The sequence below is a fragment of the Photinus pyralis genome, unplaced genomic scaffold (assembly GCF_008802855.1).
Source record: "Photinus pyralis isolate 1611_PpyrPB1 unplaced genomic scaffold, Ppyr1.3 Ppyr1.4_LG8, whole genome shotgun sequence".
In the NCBI taxonomy this organism is placed as follows: Eukaryota; Metazoa; Arthropoda; class Insecta; order Coleoptera; family Lampyridae; genus Photinus; species Photinus pyralis.
Genome location: NW_022170819.1, coordinates 26,197,301 through 26,213,426, shown reverse-complemented (window position 1 = coordinate 26,213,426; position 16,126 = coordinate 26,197,301). Strand labels below are relative to the sequence as shown.

Genomic DNA, 16,126 nt, shown 5'->3' with positions numbered 1-16,126 from the left:
ATTAATTTCTATCAACCACAGTACTCCTCCTCGACCTCTTATCGTGATCGGGTATATTCCCTTATACCTCAAGAACGGATTGTCGGAAGAGAGTACTCACAAAGGGCGAATGAGACGCCTGCAAGAAATACATCTATTGCTGATGTCAAAACAAAAGCTATTTCGGTTAAAAAAAATGCGCTTTATCTGCACAAGAATTTATACTTTTTTATTGTGGGACCATTTGAAATCTAAAATTTATTCAATGCAACCTGAATCTTTAAAAGAGTTACGACAACGCATCGTATACGAATGCAGTCAGATTACCCCAGTAAATGTTACAAAACATACGACGCCATTTTCAACTAAATGTTTATTATTGTATGGAAGTTGGTGGTGGACTGGTGGTCATTTCTAACATTAATAAAGTGATAACCAATTTTTTTCTGTAATTTCGAATAATTTTTACTGTTACGACGTTGGTTCTGCAAATCCTAAATCGAGTTTTCTCTGGAATTACTGATCGGATTTTAAAAGTAAGAACAGTGCTGAAAACAGAATGCGTATCGAATTATCTAACGTTTACCACCCCATTTATTATGTATTTAATTTAGATGCTCCCCCAACAATCGAATGGTAATTTGAATTTGAGTTTTAAAATTCTTATCACCATTTTACACACACTTAAAAGCTCGCTTTTAGATGTAATTATTTTAAAAATTCGCTTCCAGGGCCTTCTAGACTTCTTTTTTTTTTACTAATAATGCTATTTAGATACAAAATATAGGTAGGTATCTATATCTAGATACATTGAAACTAATGCATCTAAAAATGTATCTACTCGTAGATACAATTTTTCAAATGTATCGGTATCTGTATCTAGATACTACTCAAATAAAAGTATCACAACATTTCCTATTTTATTGCTAACGACAGAGGAGAAAAATCATAAGATAACAAAACGGCTTTTATGTATGTCTAATTCGTCGTCAAAACCAAATTAAATTATGTAGGTACGTAATAACATAAATGTAATGAACAAACCTAAACCTTTGTACACCTTTAATTTTTTGGAGAGACTTCAGAGAGTTGACCTTTTTCTTGCCATCATACTCATAGATGGAGAACGTTAAGACTTTCCCACACAAGGGCTGTACGTACAAAGCAAAACACTTCAAGTTTGCTTTTTGCAACTATACAGCGTGATCCAGGGAATTGCGATGTTTGGAAGATATAAATTTTAAAAGACTTTGTGACGCAGGTTCTTTTATTGATTTGATGGGTAGCATCCCCTGGTGGCTTCTGGTCCATCCTCACACGTGCTTGGATCCTTCTCCACTCCTAATCAAATTAACCACATTTTTGAATTTGGTGCTATGTTCGGTAACAATGTATAAATTCTGTTGTTTGCTACCGATCCAGTCTCTCGAATTTTTTTTATTAAATCTTTGACGAATGAATGATGAACATGCTTACCTACCTGCGTCATTGAATAACAAATTAAGTTTATTCAATGCCTGTGTGTTCTTTATTGAACAGAGTTGCTGTTGTGAACGCAGATTGGCCATTTTTTTTTAAATCAGTTTCCACTATTAGTGTAAACCAGTGTTTTTCAACTTGTGGGTCGCGACCTCCCTGAAGGTCTCGAGGCCCTATTCGAGGGGTCGCGACTAAAAGAAAAATTCAATTGTTTATAGGTTCTACACTACAATGAAAAATTACAATTGATTGCGAAGGTTGTGCCTGTTTATTTTTCAATAATTTGCTGAGACGTGGCTGGTTCTATTTTTGATACGCAAACAATCAAGTCATCTCCTAATAGGAGCCTATTTCTTTTCTTAGTTTTTATATGTTCAATATTGAAGAGAACCGGAGAACATTAGTGCGCATAGGTAGGTAGGAGATCGCAAATGAAACTTAATTATTTTAAAGCTTTCTTTGCGATTGGTCCATTGCAGTTAGCTCGAAAATCTTCGGAACACAAGGAAAAGACTCGTATTTATGTATGTTTTCTCAAAGAAGTTGACCATAAACTCCGTTTTCCAAGGAATCTTTGGATTTGATCCTTAGCTGTTAGAATTTTTGAATTATGAAAATACCTACATGGTATCTTATATAAAGGTGTTTATTAAAAAAATGATTATAAAATTGACAGGTTTTTAAAATCAAGAAAGCAATTTACCCTTATGTGGGTAAAAAAACCAAAAAGAGTTATTGCGGTCTTGTGTGTAGGTGACTTATAATGGTAATAGTGATTATACAGCGCTAAATTTAACGGTGCCTTATTTTTAGTATAAGATTTTCGACAGTTTGTAATACATCGCAGAGCTGATTACCGATAGGTATTAGGATGGTCAACAGATAACATTGTCGTGTGAGACATTTTCAAGCTCAACATGACGCGTCGATTGCTGTAAATGATCACTGTCACTGTTGCAGATCGTTGAAGCTGTTGACCATAACCGGATATTGACTATTGCCATCACGATAGTCGTTGTGATCGTGAATCTAGTTGCCCTTTGTGATCCAAGGCTATACAGGGTGTTTTTTTGGGAGCTTTAGTTAAAAGTTTCTGCGGGAAAGTAAAATAGGTAGGTTTTTGAAAATTTGTACTTATTACTTAGCAGTTACTCTGAAGGCCGAATCGATGTAAAATATTTTCAAAATGGCCGCACTTCCGGAAACGCCGGAAGTAGATAGTAACTTCGTTATTTTAAATGGCAACCCCTATTTTTTATTGCATTTTTGGATCCTACGTGAAATTTCACTTCTTTTGATACCCATATGACGATATCTACCATTTATGGTTTTTAAGTTCTTTTGACTTTAAGAAAAAAATGGCGGATGCAGATGGTACCTTGATAATTGATTACTTGAAAACGGTTGTGGTCATGGCAACCTATTTTTATCAGTGTATAGAGAATGAATAGGGCTTTCTTTTAGTGAACTTAAAAAAAAGTTAAGTTGCGTACGACCGCCCCTATGGATATCCAAATTTATGAAACTTCAAAGACTAACAACTCAGTTTTTTTTAATGGAATGACCATGTTCTTACTATTCCATGAGATAGAGAATCGAAATGGGCATATTTTGACAATACATGTTCCTATAGCTATCTACTACAGTTTCTGACTTATTCCTATTTTATTGAATTGACACTATTTTTTTCGGATTTTCATTTTAGTAGTCGGCCATGATTCTATAACAATTGAATTTTAAACAAATCTAGTGACACTAATCCATCACCCACTGTTATAGGTTAACATAAGTTTTTCAAAAGTCGAAAAATGACTCGCAGTGGTTTCACCTATTTTGGAATTTAATTGTTATTTATGGTGAAATGGACAGAATCGCTGCGCGTGTTTTCCGTACATTCATTCGAAAACTGGAACGAAATTGTATGAATTTTGGAAATTTTGTACCCCTAATGCACTACAAACCGTTGAAGCACAAGTGATACAAAGCTCTACAAAAGAATATTTAAGAAAATGAATTGAATTGCAAATGCGAGATTAACAAAATAAATTCAATGCAAAATATAAAAAACTTCGTTGAAACATTTTTGGTATGGAATTGTTGCTAGAACAGATATCGCATTACCTCTCTTAATTTCCAGACTTATAAGTTGTTTAAGAAATTCAGTTGAACGACTCTGTTTAGATTTTTCAAAAATTTTCCGTCCTATATCCTTAATAAACGAGTTATTTATTAATGAATTCTTTAGACTAGAACTAGAATCAATGGTATTAAAGAATCCATTCCTTGATTTGTTTAAAATTGGATTGTTATAAAATCATGGCCAACTACTAAAAAGAAAATGCGAAAAAAATGGCATCAATTCCGAGATCAATTCAATGAAATGGGAATAAATCAGAAACTGTTAAAGATAGCTATAGGAACATGTTCTATCAAAATAGCCAATTTCGATTCTCTATCTCATACAATATTAAGAACATGGTCATTCCATTTAAAAAAACTGAGTTTATAAACTTTGAAGTTTCTTAAATTTGGATCTCCATAGGTGCGGTTGTACGCAACTTAACTTTTTTTTAAGTACACTAAAAGAAAGCCCTATTCATTCTCTATGCACTGATAAAAATGGGTTGCCATGACTATAACCTTTTTCAAGTAATCAATTATCAAGGTACCATCTGCATCCGCCATTTTTTTTCTTAAAGTCAAAATAACTTAAAAACCATAAATGGCAGATATCGACATATGGGTATCAAAAGAACTGAAATTTCACGTAGAATCCAAAAATGCAATAAAAAATAGGGGTTGCCATTTAAAATAACGGAATTACTATCTACTTCCGGTGTTTCCGGAAGTGCGGACATTTTGAAAATATTTTACATAGATTCGGCCTTCAGAGTAACTCCTAAGTACAAATTTTCAAAAACCTACGTATTTTACTTTCCCAGAAACGTTTAACTAAAGCTCCCAAAAAAACACCCTGTATAGTTTGGTATTGTGTTCAAGACCACAACCCCTATACTTTCTTGAAAGATAGGGTTAGGCTTTCAGTTACTTCATTATTTCAGAGTTACGTTACAGTGATAGTTCTGTACGGGATATCTTCAACATTACCTATCATTATTTTATAAGACTTAATAGTATTTTTCAATCTTCTTGAGCCGCTTTTTTTTAAAATGTCACGTTTCAGGTAAATGTGGACGTATATAATACAAAAAACAGTTAGCTTATAGATTAGCCATAACACAAAATAATAATAATTCCTTTATTAAACTGTGCAGGTCAAGTAACTATAATATGACAAAATTTATCCCAACTTGTACCATGTAGGTACTAACGAGTATAAAAATCAGACAACTGCAGCTTCAATAGTAGTGGCCCTGTGGTTTTAGCTGCAAGATTTGCGCACCATTGCATGGTTTACAAATGTAAAACGTTGCATTTTTCTCGTAGTTGTTCTTGATGTAAGTTATCAGCTTAGCAACAGCCCGCTCAAGAACCTTAAATTACAGTAAATTAAATTGGGACGTTAATACATAGTAACTTACCATCGTCACAGTACACCCTCCGAAACCACCCCCAGTCATGCGACTCCCCAAAACGCCGTCCACTTTCAAAGCAAGTTCGACCAAAGAATCCAGTTCGGGACAGGACACCTCATAGTCGTCCCTTAGCGAATTGTGACTTTCAATCATCAGTCTTCCGAACTGTTTGTAATTTCCCTCCTTGAGCGCCTCCGCCGCCATTCTCGTCCGACGTATTTCCCCGACGACGTGCTTCGCGCGTTTGATTACATCCTCGTCAGCGTTTAGGGTTTCGAGATCTGTAAGGCCAACTATAGCGATTTGTTCTCACGATGACGCCGGAAGGTTACATTCAACACCCTCGTCAGTTACGTCCCTCAAACTGAACTTATTTAATAATTTCGAGGCCGCAATGCACTGCTCTTTGCGGGTGGAATATTCGCTTCCTGTTAGTTCGTGTTTTACATTTGAATTTATTATAACGATTACAATATCGGGATTTGATAGCGGGATTAAAGTTGGCACCATTGTCCTGAAATGGTTTTGTTCTTCAGCTTTCATCAAAGAAGAGGTGGTTGGAAGGTATTCTCACCTACAGTCTATAAGAAGCGCATTGCCTTCTTTTCCCATCACCGAGATGAATTGGTCCATAATGCCACAAGGCATTCCAACAAAGCCGTTTTCGGCCTTCTGGCACGCCAGAGCCTTATCCTTGGGTCTACAATGAAATTGTTAATCGCTGTTAAGGGTAGTACTAGTTACAGGATATCATTGACACCATTTAGTGCGTCTAAAAATGTGTAGGTAGCCACCTCTAAAGCGGCACTACTGGACAGACCACCACCTGTTGGTACGCTGGAGATGATCACGGCCTGAAAGGTAGGAGCTTCACCTTTGTAGTTGACGATTACTCCTGAAATATGTGACATGTTAATCTGCAACCAGACGGTACATGGTTTACCCTTAACGTAATTCGCCCATTTTGGTTTACCGGGTGCACAACGGGACATCAAAGCGCGTTTATCGGGCATTTCTATGACAACTCTTTTAGGTGTATCAACATCCTCGTTTGTCGTTAAGGCGACGGAGTAATAGCCAGAAATTTTGCTACCGACTATGACCGTAACCAACGGTAAGGCCTGTTAAAAAAAGACGCATAGTGTACTCCAGCGACAGCATCTAAAGTGACCTCGCTCTGACTTTGAATTCTTTTGCTAGTGCAATAAACACGTTTTTTTCTAATCTACCGTTATCGAGATTGTATGTATAAAATATATTTCCTGAGATAAGTTTCCAAGCTGATTATACAAGCTAAGCGTTTTTGGAAAAATTTTCATAATTCACTCACTGAATTTTTTTCTTTGAAATTAAAACAATTACCTACTTACCATTGGTAAAACAAGTCCATCGTTGTAATCAGTATGCTCCCCAATTAAATTCACTCGTCCCGGGGCGCAGACAGAAACGTCGGGGCTGCTGTTGAATTCCTGTTGATAAACTTCCGTTGCCGCCTTCACGAGCGATTCGATCGAGGGAATTTCTTCGGCCATTGCTCGCTAATTTGATATCACGACGCCCTTGAAAAAATACGTCCGCCACCACTGCCTGTAGTTCACTAATTGTGGCGATTATCACTCTGTTTAATTGAATGCTCCCCATCGCATCTTCACTTATTTATAACCTCAATGATAACAAATTATCTTATAAACAAATAATACAGATAAACAATGTCAGTCAGTGATCCGCTCATTAAGAATATTAAATGTAAAAATGCTATGATTTAGAGGTTAAGTACACGTTTAATTGCAGGGATTATATTGAAACTTATCCAGGACGTCGAAGAACTCGGCTACATATCCGATACAAATGTGAATCTTATCAGTCTCTGTGAAAACGTAGAGAAGGTGTTCAATTCTGCACTATCGTCAGTGTCTACAACATTCGGATTCATCAAGGCGACAGACGCATGGTCTTGGCTTGAGAAGGCCGCTGTGTGCGGAGACAGTAGCATTACATTCGCTTACGTAAACTCGGTGGAGCACACAGCACATTATCAACATATTCTAACAAGAGTGGGCCGGTTACGTTTACTAATCCGTAACCTTCTCTCGCGTAAAGCGTTGCACGTCCCTGTAGAATACCTACTAAAAAACCACAAGTGCGGCATTTACAAACAAAATTCAGTGTTAGGTGACGAAATTCTAACCGAAATACTTCTTTCGCTCTTTCGCCAGTGTAGCCAGATTAATTTTAAACTTGATCTATCGAACATATCATTCCTCGATGTGACTTGGGAGCTACCCGAAATTGTAAAACTTGAGCTGGTGCCGTGTACACAGCTGGGAATCAGTATTAGGTATGTCGACTTTTCCGTGAATCATTCTAGGTATTCTGTTGTAGTTTTGCCAACGAGAAGGCTGTTATCATCGACATACAATCGAATAGCGTGATAGCGGAAAATGTAAGCTGTTACGATTGTCGCACCTTTTCTATCGTGAACGTTTCAGGGTAGAATTGAAGTGGGCGATTTGTTAGATAATTTAAGCGGAGTACACATCTGCTCTGCCACGAAAGGGAAGCTGAATGCCATTTTGAAAAGCTGCAAGGGACAGCCAGTGAATGTTACAATTGTTAAGGCGAGAAGTAGTGGTGCCAATGAGATATTTAAGCCAATTCTGGCCTTATTGAAACAAGTGCATATCGATCCAGTGGCTTTAAGAAGCAAGAATTTTATTCGACCGGAGTTAAATTGGGAATCAAAGTCCACAAGGTGTGCAGTTATTTTGTTGTGCATTATTTTTGAGATATTTCAAACTGCCTGCCTGCCCATGAAAAAGTAGTTAGTTGTAGTAACACAAAAATCGCTGATTGAATTTGTTTCATTTTGGTCATTACTTTTTCCATACTTTTGCTCACTTGTGTTTGTTAAAGTGTTTTCTACTTTTTTTGACATTCACTTCTTAAAAGAACTCCAAACATTATCAATAATAAAAAATGCTTCAGTATGCTTTTTATTTTATTTTGGAATTGCTTTCTTTTCTAGTGGTAGTGGCTTTGTAAACTGCACTCTGTGGCTTGTATTCTTGTACAGATTTGAATTTTTTGTGTAGCACATGCTTCGAAGTACCAGCTTTTGAGATTTCAGTCTGTTGATCCAATATTAGTAAAAGCTGAATGAGTCCATGTCCTAGTATATCTTCTATGGCAACCTGTTTCAATTATATTGTTGGGCTGCTTTCCATTGGTTGTTTTTCACAAGTAATAATAATAATAATAATAATCATATTTAGTAAAAAAAAAAAAAATTTGTTACAATAAGCTCGGTCTGACTACGTTTTGCACGGGAGTAAATTCATCTCATTCGTCACGTCACGTTTCAACTACAATAGTTATCTCGTATGTCACGGGGACGCTACATGGGGAATCGCCAGGGCCGGTTCAAGGCAAAAGTTACGTGTAAGGAAGCACTAAAATTTGCGCCTCTGCCCGCCTCTCTAAAGCCTGAATAATGGGAACTTTTGGCAAGCACGTTTTTAAAAATGAAAAAAGTTTTCGCCTTAAGGCGAGTAACTTGAGCGCATTTTCCATGAATTCATCAGTACTTCCGAACAGGTCATACAACGGACTGTTTGTGTGTACAAAGGAAAATAAGTTATGGCATAAATATTCATATAAATAAGAAACTTAAGATTGCGTAGTTTGCGCATGCGCACGTTTGTTTTTTACAATATGCGATATGCTTGTGTATGCATCTGTGGTTAAAATTTTAAAGAAATAATCTCCATAAATAAGAAAATTGACATCGCGCAGTTTGCCCATGCGCACATTAATCGTCAAGATTCTTCTTGGTTGAGGTGTCAAGAGTTATTAGCTACCGAATGCAAAAAGAACGAACTACATCTTGAAAACTGTAGAAGTAGTTAAGGATTTTTTTTGCGTCTGTGGTCTGTCAGTCATTAAACATGAGTACTTTTTGCGCCTCTTGTTGTCTGCGGCGTAAGCGACGGGTTACACCGCTTACGCCTAAAGCCGGCCTTGGGATTCGCGATCTTTTTAAAGCGCATTTGAACGGAAAAATCATCAATATGTCTTTGACTAACTAATAGCATATTATGTTAATAGTTTTGCAGTGACAAAAAGGAGTTGAAAACTATTAATTACCTATGCGTTTTAAGTGCGCAGTACCGTAGTCGAAGAAAATTTCTGATTTTTTTTTTCAAATAATGAGGCAGGCCGACCAGTCGGGGATCAAAGTAGTGCGTCGGGTACATGGCTAGAATGGGGAAAATACTGCACTTTTTGATTGGAATATGCCACTTTCTGTGGTAATAGTTAATACCAAAAGGCAACTTTTGAGATAGGGAGCCACTCGAAAATCCGTGCAGGAAACCAAAATGGTGGCCGTCAAAATGGCGCCATTAGCCGCAATATATTTTTTTGTATCTCTGCTCCTAATAGTCCGATTTTAATTTTCTTTTTTTTTTATTGAAAGCTCTTGTGACGAGGAAACTTTTTTGCTATATAACATTTATCTCTAAAACTTAAGGATTTAGCACAATTTTAAAAAAGTGTTTTTTTTACGAATTTGAATCACAAGTAAGCTCTTAATTGTGCAATATCGCGGTCTTTTCGACAAAACTGGCCATCGTTTAGAAATTCAATCGATTCCACCCCAAAACTCCTTGTATCTACCCTGCAAGTTCGGAAAATGTCAATCCGCCATGTTTTCTTTTTTGAAAAAATACGCAATATTTGTTTCATCAGGCACGAGATCAAGCATTGTGAAAATTGAAAGGATAGCCTCGTCAATTTTTTTCTCTGAAAAACAGAAAATACACTCTGATTTTAAAGTAAGAAACACTCAATATATCAACTTTAACTCTTACTCTCGCTTTTACTTATCCTAGGTATTTTATTTAACTAGTTGGTTTAAGCTACGACGAATGTGGAATTTGGAGTGCTTATTTATCAGATCATGGGTTTTTTCGAGGGTTTTCTCTCGGATGTTCTTTAAGAATATTAACGGAATATTATGATTTCCAAGTTTTAGATAGGTACCTATTCATATAAGTTGAATCATTTTTATTAATACAGGGAATCCACCTTCTGTAAACGGACGATAGAGCCTCAATGGTTGAGATTAATGGTAACGGTTTGTTGGTACGAGAAGCCTGAGGGGAAGCCTAAAACGTATTTTTAGGTATATAGGGTGTTCTCGAGGGCAGCCTATACATTTTGATATTTTTTATAGGTATCCCCGGGTATCCCTTAACAAAAGGATTATTTTTGTAAATCTTATTGGTTTTTTTCGCAATGCTAACCGCGAGGCTAACCGTCCGGATATGCTTTTTATACAGGGTGAAAATTTTATCTTCAAAACATTGTTTAAAGAAGCTTTTTATCAGTTATGACATCCATAATTATAACAAGTTTGCTACCAATTCACGTACATTCAATTTGGGGTCAGTAGCATACTTCTGCACGGTCAAAGGGAGCATACTGTTTTTAAATAGCAACCACTATTTTCTTGACGTAGTGAATTATTTGTCGATACAAATTGATACAATAAAACTAAATTTTTCAAATAATTGAATTTTAATATTTCTTTACCTAATCGACTCGAGATTTCGAATCGTATAGACCGATTCATCATCAGACCTTAAGAGTCAGAATATTGTGCTGAATAATACAAATCCTTACATATTAACATTTGACGTGGACAAGTTACACATAAAAATCGGGTTGAGCTTACTTGTGATTCAAATTCGTAAAGAAAACACTTTTTTACAATTGTGCTAAATTCTTGAGTTTTAGAGATAAATGTTATATAGCAAAAAAGTTTCCTCGTCACCAGAGCTTTCGATAAAAAAAAAAAGAAAATTAAAATCGGACTATTAGGAGCAGAGATACAAAAAAATATATTGCGGCTAATGGCGCCATTTTGGCGGCCACCATTTTGGTTTCCTGCACGGATTTTTGAGTGGCTCCCTATCTCAAAAATTGCCTTTTGGTGTTAACTATTACCACAGAAAGTGGCATATTCCAATCAAAAAGTGCAGTTTTTTTTTGGCGTACCCAAGTCCTAAAGCAATGTCCTAAGTTCCTGAAATAAGCGAGGCGAGGTTGAAGCTACGTTAAACGTTTCTGATTTTTTTTAAATAAGCGAGACAGGTAACCGTTAAAACCACAGCAATATTTTTGATTTTTGACCACCCGCGCGTTAGTAAGGGAGGTATTGGCATTGGGGTAAAAACTGACCCCCTACTTTTCTTTACCGAAATACACGTTTTGAAGCGCAAGTAATCCGAATCAAATAAGATCTCTATGATGTCGGTCTGTCTGTACCCAGTAAACACACAAACGTTAAAGTAACGTTCAAAATTGAATAAGACAAGCGCGTTATTTTAATGTCCAACAAATTTACGTGAAGTAACACGTACCTACTTAATAACAATCAAAAGCTTATTAAACGATAAGGGGCCAAGAAGGGGGACTATGATTGATAGAAATTGATTCCATTCGTTGAAACCTTTCGTTAAAGTAACATGAACGATAACATCAATTTCTACACTCCACTCTCGAAAAGAAGTCTTGCATGAATAAAGTTCTAGTTTGTAGAAACCATTTCATTCCGATGAGACCTTTCATTAGAATACCATGAAGGGTAGAACGTGTGTTCCCCCCATTTTCAAAAGTTTTACTTGGTAGGTACCACTAAAGTAGGCATGCCTATGCAAAATCTGACATCAAGGGTTGCGTTGATGTCGCATGCAAAAGTTATGCACGTTTTACTTTTAAAAACCGCATCGCAGGAAATAATTCATGAGCGGGGCCCCCCTTTAGATACGTACGGAGGGACAGACGGACAAAACGCAAAGAATAGCACATTTTTTAATTCTTAAAAAATGCGCTAAATTATTATTACTTATTGTTTATTTTGTGGTCAGTGTAATTATTCCACGAATAGTACCCAAGGCTGTTTTGAAGCATACCTACTCGACTTAAAGCCCTGAGGTGCACCACAAAAACATTTTAAAGTACTCCTTTCTCGAAAATCAATTACCATACAGTTTTTTTTTTAAATTGCAGCTGATAATTAAAGATAACAAAATATTCAATCCACACGGGATGCGTCGCCTATCATTGTATTTCAGCACTTTCATGCTACGACAAAAAATGATAAATTAATTGTAAAACACTTCAATTAAAACAGAATTTTTTAACAACCTAACATCAACCCCAATTAGAGAAACGTGTTAATAATTTATTAATAGTGCAAGAAACTAAATACAGCACATACTTATAAATTTCCAACGGGCCATTATGATCTACAGGCCAGGTGGCAATCGCCCCCCCCCCCCCCGGGCCAGTTCGCCCCTGTTAAGACTTCCACCATAAAAATTTGATTCGATATGCATATTCCTTTTCGAAAATCAGCTTGGTTTTCAGTCACCTTTTCAATTCTTACTTTAAAATATAGCGCACAAAATTTATATGATGATAGTCTGTAGTCCATACTTTTACTTTGTTTTTTATGTTTTCCTCTATATTTCTTTTTCGGGTTCTTCAATGTTGCTTAAAGGCTTTCCTTTTCCGAGTGACATTCGTTTTCATGATCATAATTCTTTCGTTTTTAGGCCTCTTTCTAAGTGTTCTTTCCATGCTTTCTTTATTTTTACATCTTTTCCTAAAATTTGATGTCTTCTTTACATTTATATACCTACTTATTTATACCTATTTAACTTCGGTATCCTTTTCTTTCGGTTCTTAAAATTTGGTCAAATTCCCTGACTCTTTTTAGGTATAGTAATCTGTGCGGTTACTAGTTCTTTATTTTAACAGCTATTGTTCTACTTTTGTCGCTATTTGGTTCGTTATGGTGTCGAGGCTTGCACAAAGGAAGGAATTTTGTCTGCGCTTTTTACTAAACAAGTATAAATTGTGCACAACTGTTGTGCAGATAAAGCGCATTTTTTTTAACAGAAATAGCTTTTGATTTGACCACCAATGAATATATTCCTTGCAGATGTCTGAATCGCCCTTTGTAAGTACCCTCTTCGGACAATCCGTTCTTGAAGTATAAGGGAATATACCCGATCACGATAAGAGGTCGAGGAGGAGGATTATGGTTGGTAGAAATTAATTCTTTTTGTCGAGACCTTTATTCATTAGAATACGATGAGAGATAAAATTAATTAATTTTTATCTCGACAATGTGAAGAAAAAACTCTTGTGCGGGGTGCTGTCACCACCGCTTTTACCGAGTCCGCGAATGTTAAACGTGCTCACTTAAAAAACGCGTATTTGGAAACATTTACTTGATCCTGATCCTTCAAATATAAACCCTCTACTGCACGAATTCTACAGAGGAAAATTCGAGCAGAACGTTACACATGGAAACTGATTAAGTGTTCTTCTGAAACCACGATTCCGTGCAAAACTAAAGGATGTGGCTGTAAAAGTGCACTCTTGCGTTGCACCATATTTTACTTATGCAGAAGGGGCGTTTGCACCAATGAGTTAACACATGCAGTTCAGCTTGCAGAAGATAATGAAAACCACCAGGGTAAAGCTCAAGATATTGTTAGGGACGTGAGGGGGATAACCAGGATGATACCAATTGGGATAAACTGTGATACTGATACACCAAAAATAACTATTATAGGTATCTAAAAATGTCTTTTTTTTATTTTATTGGTTTTTTTCAATCCATATATTTTTTAAAACAGTAAATTTACTTTTCTGGGAGTTATTTTTCTACTTTAACTGTTGATTTTACCCTTCAACCATCAAAACCTCAGTGAAAATTTCATCAAGGCAAAATGTCATCAGTCAGTTATTCCAAAAAGACCATCTGATGAAACGAAATTCATTGAGAAAAAAACAATACGAAATTTAGGGGTTTTTGATTTAGCATCTTTAAGCTTAAGCCTTTCGCGCAATTTACGGCTTTCGTGTGATTGTGCTTGCAATGCTTAATTTCATTGCGTTTAATTCACCAAATTGTTATTAAAGAAAAATGTATTTTGGCAAAATCTTTCTTATAGCACCTTTTCATGTAGAATCCATAGCGATACACCAGTTTTTGTACTGGGTGTTTGGTTTGTTTATGCGACGAAAGTTTATGCTCTTATACACCCTGTATAAAAATTATGCATCGGTATGGATTTCTACATAAAAAGGTGCTCTAAGAGAGTTTCCAAAATCAATTATCTTTAATAATAACAAAGGTATGGGGGCGGGGCTTAAAGAAATCGACTAAATTCGAGAATTAATATTAACACTCAATATAGGTAAGTTTCTAAGTTTAAAACTTTAAATAAGAGAAATATAAATTAAATAATATAAGAAACAATAATTTTAACTAACGTAAACGTTCAAAATGTCTGTCAAAAGGAAAAAATTACACTGTGCCATTATATACACATTGCAAAAATTTATTGGCTTAGTTTCTTTCTCCTTAGCTTGTCTTACGGGCACCGTGTATTTTACTTTTTTTAATGCGAAACATTTATAAAATCCCTACACCATATACTATAACATTTGTCATAAACACTCTTTTAATTTCGATATTCAAAATGACCCCCCTTCGTAAGACAGATTGAAAGAAAATGTTTTGGAGAAATGTTGTAGTAGATAGTGCTTTGTTACTTCCGAAAACCGATGGGGTGGCGATCAAAATGTGTGTTTTTTAATTTTTGATTTGTTCGCTTTTATTATTCGAAAAAATTGAAAATAATTGTAAACACAAATGTTTTAGAGAGCTGAAAGATAGTTTTGAAAATTTTTGTTTTATTCAATAATCCTTTTAAAATGCGGAAGATTTTTCAAAAAACAAAACAACGCCAATAACTTCGAATCAGGGCACCAAATCAAATTTTCCAAATTTAAAGGATATTTGTTTTACTCATTTTTAAGATCATAAAAAATACAAATGTCGGGGTTTTATTATAAAAAGATCAAACAAGAATAAGATGACCTCCATACTATACAATAAGGGATTGCTCAGAAACTACAGCCATTTCAATCTGGGAACTTACCTTTGAATATCCTTGTGCATGCGATTGCAAAATTGGGTAAATGGTAGCCAAGTTCCAATTTGTCGGGTGTTTCTTCGCAACAATAGATTCTGGCCCAATCGTAAAGTACAAAATTGACTTTCAGCGCTGGATTTAAGGCGACATTTTTCGGATTGGTCCACACAGGTAAACTGGGCGACGTAAAACAGATCGACAAGGCCGTACGTTTATTGCTGTCCCCTTACAAGAAGACCGACAGTTCCGATTCAAAGCACAAAGTGGTGAGGAAGCCTATATATTTTGAGGTTGGCGAAATTGGCGTGAAAGTTGTCGATTCGCAATCTTCCAATGTAAGTCGATCTTTTATGGGTCTAAGTACATTCATGAAACTTTTTGCAGGTGATTTTAAAACATTCCTACATGGAAATTTCGTCGTGCGGATCAGTTTCCCATTTACCGTATTACTTTGCGTACATTGCAGGGTAGGTATTTTGACTTTAGGGAATTACTCGCTAAAGTATTGGCCTTCAGGAACGAGAACTGCAGTAACGCGAACGAGTTTATCTGCTACGTTTTTCACGTGAAGAATTTTGAATTTGCGTATACCATTTTGCAAAGTATAGGTAAGAATCATTACGGATTCCTTTGCTGACTTTGGGGTTGGGTTCATGTTGGGCAAAAAAGTTTTGTATTTAGTCTACTGTAGTGCCTATGCATCACGTTATTGGTAGTAGTTTACTACGTGCGTAAATTTTAACACTGAACATACAAATCTCCTATGTTCTATTCTTAAATATACAAGGCAATGATTTGATATACCTGATAGTTATGCTATTTCGTCCAGAGTTCATATTCTGAGCAGCCCAGTTGACTATACATCAAATATCTAAGGAATTGTCCTTAAGAACGTGCTTTTTTATTTGTTAACGCTTTGATCTTTCCAGGACAAGGCTTTCAGCGAACACATTTTGCAGTATAACACACATCTATCAAGCAATTCCGAAGAAATGATCCAGTTTTATTTATATACCTATACCTAGACATACTTACATATATACAATTCTTTTAAAACTAGCGGGGGGTACAAATCAGTATTGTGATACCTAATCATCATATACAAAGAAATATGTG

At 35.9% G+C, this 16,126-nt stretch overlaps 2 protein-coding genes across 2 annotated transcripts; one reads left to right on the top strand and one right to left on the bottom strand.

Moving 5' to 3' along the window:
* Positions 1-4,703: 4,703 nt before the first annotated feature.
* On the bottom strand, positions 4,704-6,646 carry LOC116178495 (galactokinase-like). Its single transcript, XM_031498002.1, has 7 exons — positions 6,365-6,646; positions 5,938-6,115; positions 5,739-5,889; positions 5,569-5,694; positions 5,327-5,508; positions 5,001-5,275; positions 4,704-4,952 (listed from the first exon to the last, which is right to left on the bottom strand). Exons 1-7 carry the CDS (start codon positions 6,524-6,526, stop codon positions 4,818-4,820), a joined length of 1,209 nt encoding a protein of 402 aa, XP_031353862.1. The 5' UTR covers positions 6,527-6,646; the 3' UTR covers positions 4,704-4,817.
* On the top strand, positions 6,602-16,080 carry LOC116178493. Its single transcript, XM_031498000.1, has 8 exons — positions 6,602-6,740; positions 6,786-7,332; positions 7,377-7,437; positions 7,484-7,746; positions 15,141-15,345; positions 15,395-15,477; positions 15,527-15,618; positions 15,940-16,080. The coding sequence occupies exons 1-8, from the start codon at positions 6,704-6,706 to the stop codon at positions 15,972-15,974; spliced, it is 1,323 nt and encodes a 440-aa protein (XP_031353860.1). The 5' UTR covers positions 6,602-6,703; the 3' UTR covers positions 15,975-16,080.
* Positions 16,081-16,126: the final 46 nt, after the last annotated feature.